Source organism: Lipotes vexillifer, unplaced genomic scaffold (assembly GCF_000442215.2).
Source record: "Lipotes vexillifer unplaced genomic scaffold, Lipotes_vexillifer_v1.1 scaffold689, whole genome shotgun sequence".
Taxonomy (NCBI): domain Eukaryota; kingdom Metazoa; phylum Chordata; class Mammalia; order Artiodactyla; family Lipotidae; genus Lipotes; species Lipotes vexillifer.
In genome coordinates, this window is record NW_006772359.1 from 1191878 (window position 1) to 1197604 (window position 5727).

The 5727-nt window shown below is 45.5% G+C and overlaps 1 protein-coding gene across 1 annotated transcript in view; it reads right to left on the reverse strand.

The window, feature by feature from the left end:
- Positions 1-5727, reverse strand: part of HUNK (hormonally up-regulated Neu-associated kinase) — a 111344-nt gene that overhangs the window by 19548 nt on the left and 86069 nt on the right. Inside the window, 1 exon segment of the mRNA XM_007447419.1 lies at positions 5040-5175. Coding sequence (XP_007447481.1) covers positions 5040-5175 — 136 coding nt within the window.

Genomic DNA, 5727 nt, shown 5'->3' on the forward strand with positions numbered 1-5727 from the left:
CCATGGCTCACGGGCCCAGCTGCTCCGCGGCATGTGGGATCTTCCCGGACCGGGGATCGAACCCGTGTCCCCTGCATCGGCAGGCAGACTCTCAACCACTGCGTCACCAGGGAAGCCCTCACTTGACTTTTTATTATGAAAAGTTACATATACAGAAAAGTAAAGGGAATAGTCTAATAGCCTATGTGTGTGCCCAATTCCTGGTTGAACCAGTTGTTAACACTTTGGCTTGCTTTCTTTCTTCCTTCCTCCATCTCTCCCTCCCTTCCTTTCTTTCCTAAAGTACTTTAAATCACAAACATCATGACATCTTTTTTCCTAAACACCTCAACGTGCATCTCTAAAAACCAAGGACATCTCCTGTAGACCCACAATACCATCAACACACCCAACAAACTTTTAGTAATCTCTTAATATTCTCTGCTATCCAGAATATATTCAAATTTCCCCAGTTGTCCCAAATTTCTTTACAATTTGACATGTTTTCCTTAAAATGTATTTATTGGAGATGGGGTGGAGCCCACACTTAGGTTGGGTGGAAGCTGAGTTGGGAAAGGAGGGTGTTCAGGAGCCACAGCCCAGAGAGTGTTTGAAGGAACAATGTGAGTTCACAGGTTCACAAGTAGGGGATGTGGGGCTCAGCTGCAAAGTAAAGTGCTCTCAGAGGACAGGTTAAAGCTTCTACACAGGAGTATTATGAAGATAAACTCCTTGGGATAAAATGCCAAAGAAATGAATGCCAGGCATTCATTTAACCACTCATTCATTCATTCATTTATTCAACAAGTCCCTGCCTCATGGAGTTTACATTCCAGTGGGGAAGAGAGAAAATAAATTCATTTATTCTTCATGACAGTCTTATGAGTAGGTACCATTATTATCCCCATTTTACAGATGGAGAAACTGAGGCCCACAACAGGGAAGTAATTTGCCCAGGGACACATAGGCAAGAAGTGGCAGCTATGGAGAACACAAAAACAGGCTGAGGGGCATAGAGAGTATGTGTGTTGGTAGTGGAGGTGTGTCATGAGAGAGAACGTGCTACAGTCCTTAAGAGAGATGCAAATACAGTACTCTGTGAGCAGAAGGCGAGCACATCTGGCTAGAGAGCTCTGTAACCACCGCCAAAGATTCTGAAGACATTTCTGGTGGAACCTCAGAACCATAACACTAGGAAAAACCACACAGTATAACCCCATAATGGTTCAGAAGAGGAAACCGACTTGCCAAGTTCACAGGCCCGTTAGTAGGGGCAGCAAGGGCAGACCTAGGTCTCTTGACCATTGTAATCTCGGTCAGCTCTCCATTTGGCTAAGTGCCGTCCAAAGAAAAGGCGCCCAAGAAACCACAAAATCTGCTTTCCTCACTCCTGTTGGCTACAAAATCACAAATTCTAGAAAGCAGGTTGGAGTATGGTTGGTATGATTAATGGTTAAAAATAACGTTTGTTTAAAAAGGATACAATTACGTGAAGATTGACACAAGCACTTAACACAGAAAGCACAACTGTTTGAAACTATCTGGTAACAACCACGTGCCAGCAGCCCTGCCCTAGGTCAATGACACCACTGCTGCTTGACCTCACTCCTGGCCAATGAGATCACTGACATTGGCCAATCAGACCACAGCCTCATGGCCTCACCTCCCAGCCAATCAGATCATGAGTTTTGTGACCCTCCCCCCCCCACCCCTGGCCAATCACCCACAGCTACACACGGATGGCCCCACCCCCTACCAGGAGCAGGCCCTGGAAGGGAGGGTGCTCTGGGTGTGGGGTGCCACTGGGGTGGGGCTGGGGGTGGAGGAGAGAGGAAGAAAATGAGCAGGAGGAGACACCCCATCTCTGCCCTTTGTACCCGCGTCTTCCAAATCAGGTGAACTCTGCCAAACGTAGACTGTGGACTGGCTCTTGACTGAGAGTAATATTTTAAACATGTTCAATAAGCACTGCATGTATTTAGTGCTCTCTTGTATCAGTTGTTGAACCTGTGTTATCTCTCCAAGTTTCTTTCTTTTTTAAATTTTATTTATTTTTTTATACAGCAGGTTCTTATTAGTTATCCATTTTATACATATTAGTGTATATATGTCACTCCCAATCTCCCAGTTCATCCCACCACCAACCCCCCCCCCACGCCGTTTTCCCCTATTGGTGGATAAAGAAGATGTGGCACATATATACAATGGAATATTACTCAGCCATAAAAGGAAACGAAATTGGGTCATTTGTAGAGATGTGGATGAATCTAGAGACTGTCATACAGAGTGAAGTAATTCAGAAAGAGAGAAACAAATATCGTATATTAACACATACATGTGTAACCTAGAAAAATGGTACAGATGAACTGGTTTGCAGGGCAGAAATTGAGACACAGATGTAGAGAACAAACGTATCTCTCCAAGTTTTGATGATATAGACAATGGTAAAAAATGTTCCAGAACACTAGGTATAATTTTGAGTAAATTTGCATTAAATCCAATTTTATTCCACTTTGGTCTAATTCCGTCCTGTGAACCAATGACCTGCTTTCCCTCCCACTCATCTCCAGAGCTAACTGGAGGTGTGGGAGAGTGTCCAGGCCCAGGCAGGACAGGAAGGAGGTAGCCAGGGTCGGCTCTAAAAAAAATGTCTGCTCCCAGAACAGGGAGGGGAGCCTGGCACACAGCAAACATCTGTGACTAACTGGCATGAACATTTATTATAAAGAGTTTACATTTAAAGACATTTTCCTCTTGCCTCTTGGGGATATCAACTTGGAGGCCCAAACAAATTAACAGAAGGCTTTAAAGAAGAGTGATATAAAACACAGGACCTTTATTTTCTCTCTTTCCCAGAAGTAAAACATTGACAACATCTAAAATAATTAAATCTGGGGCTATGAATGTTGGGAAGCTATAAAATAGACTTTATAAAGAAAATATTCCTTTCCCTGGTCACATATTCTTATTCCCTTTATCTGTGTGCTGGTAAAACCAGAAAAATAATCATCAAAAGCAAATTTTTTTTGTATTATATATTTTTCATAATAAAGACTGTAAATAACTCATGTCTTTTCCAATAGTTGAGATTTCTGGTTTCATTACTTAAAAACTGGACATTGATTTGCCTCTAGTATAAAATGAGTAACGAACCTTACCTAAACAGAAGATATTCAGCTGCTGTTTTCCTTAATATACAAGCTCTTAACCATTTTTACAATCTACCCAACTAGATCATGTGCAGCCTTTATTGCTTTTGACCAAGCCCAAATGCAAAAATGACCAATCTGGCAAAGCCAGTATAGGTTACTAGAATTTAAGTTTTAATCTACAAAAGCCTGTTCATAAGCTACAAAATGAGATGCTTGGGCCTGAATCTTTGTGAATGAAGATGTAGTCAGCAAGGAGGGAGGGGACTGTATTTTTAACAGCAGCTTCACTTCCTTTAACAGCTGCTGCATTGAGTGGATTGATTCTGCTCATTTAGACCGTGATTACATTAGGCTAATGACCCATTTGGCTGCCACCAGTGCCTCCTCCTTTACAGAGAGCACACCTGGGCGTGCCAGGCAGCATGAGCCCTGGTGACGAGGCACGGCTCCTCGGCTTTGCTTTCCGTCTCACACTGGGCTAATATTCCCGGTGTCTATTTCAGGTACCAGCTCAAACCCAGCCAGCACTGGAAACCAGCAGTCTATTTCCAGGTTCCCTTGGTAACCTAAGTAACCTAGACTTTGTTTACATTACCTCCCACAAGTCAAATGCTAGAATTGTAGATGACAGCTATCTATGGCCATGGCGAGTGCAAATGGGGCCCAGTAGCCAGGAGGCGGGTCCCAGCACCGTCCACCCACACCCCCCGAAATTCTTCTAGAACTTCCTCCCCAAGACGGAGCTCTGCCTGCCCATCTCATTTGGAGAAGTCAGTGCTGCAACTTTCATAAGTCTTGGTGGATGTTTCCAGACCTTCCTGGGCATATTCTGAAGATATGATCACAGAGGACACCTCTTCCCTGCCCTGTCAGTGCTTTACCTGTCCCGCTTCATCAGTGGTTCTCTTGTTTTCATCTGAGCTGAGCTTCGGATCTAGAATGCGCAGGCCACTCCAGGACTGACGGAAGAAGGGACTCAAGGTAGGTCCCAGTCCTGGGGGGTATTCAACCCATAGGTCCTCACGTTGGCTCTAAAGTCACCAAGGGGAGGGTCCTCATTCCTCCACTCGGGCTAGTTAACAATGTGTCAGATGAGTAGGGAAAAGTACAAGGAAATGTTTTCCTGTACTTGTTTTCAAATGTGTACTCGATACCCGTGCACGGGGACACGTGGGCCATCATGAGGTGTCCCTCAGTGATACCTGAGGACTCCTGTGGACTCCTGCCTGTAAGCCTTCCCTAAAGATTCCTCCTCACAGAAATGGCACAGGGTGACACGGCCTGAAGCAAAGGACTCCTGCTCTTGACTTTTCTTTCTGCCCCCAACGTTTCAGGGCAGGGGACTTAGGGCTGAAACAAACATCGGAGCAAAAAAGTGGCAGAAGAGGAGCCCGGGGGATGGTGTGAAAAGGGAGAGAAGCGATTCCACTGGATTCCGCCCGATGCCGACAGGAGAGCTCTTGAGTGGAACACACACACACACACACACACACACACACACACACACTCAAACACAAACAGCACTCACAGACACACTCAAACATACACACACAGACACACACTCACTCAGGTCATAGCTAGTCTACACGGTCCCTTGGTGTGAATTAGAAAGAGGTGCTGCTCTGGAAAAACGCAGGCCCTCAGGAGCAGGTTTGATAAGGGGAGTGCGGCCTGATTTCAGCGGCCGCACGCCCTGCGCCGGGCGCCCCCTGCAGGGCGCACTCTGCACAGCCACATGGGCCGGCCCCGCCTACACTTCCTCTTGTGTGCGCAGTGGGGAAGGGCAGCCAAGAGAAGACGTGGCCTTTGCTTGAATCACGTGAAGCTGCCTATTCTTAACTATTCAGGGGCTCGTAAGACAGGCCCCATCTTTCCCGAGGAGGAGTCCCTCTGTGTGCACTTGATTACCGGTTGGGATAGGTGACATTGCATGGCACTTTGCCCATGTAATTCTCATTAAGCCAGCGATTCGCCAGTGCTTGCTGGATATTGGGCCTCTTCACAGGATCTGGTTCCAGGAGAGAACGCAGGAAGTTCACGGCTCCTGCAAAGACATTCAGCAGAAAACACGCATGTGTTACAGGCTGAAGGAAGATCCAGGGCAGGGGACCCACCACACCTCCCGAGCCACTGCTGATCTATTTTCTGGATCTCTGGGTGTCATAAGCCAAGAGTTTAAGATATCTGTCCAAGAGGTGCACCTGGAACACGGCAGAGCACGAACCAGTGCAGGTCTCCCCACATCTTCCCCAAACCACCTGTGGTCTTATGGTTCACCGCTGTGGTTTTTTCTCTCGTCCACTGCTAAAGGTGAGCCAAAGAGGGATGAAAGAAAGTAAAAAGACAGTGCTTGATCTCAAGGTAGGTTTTGAGGAAAATATATATTACTATATATATAATATAATTATATATTTATATATTACATATATACAAATTCTTTTCTCTTTATAGGTTATTACAAAATACCGAGTATAGTTCCCTGTGCTATACATGCATCCTTTAAGATTATAACAGTGGAGACAACTACACAACGTGGGAAAATACGTTTATAATGCACATGAAGGTCACAGGCTCCAAAATTGTTCAGCAGGAGAAT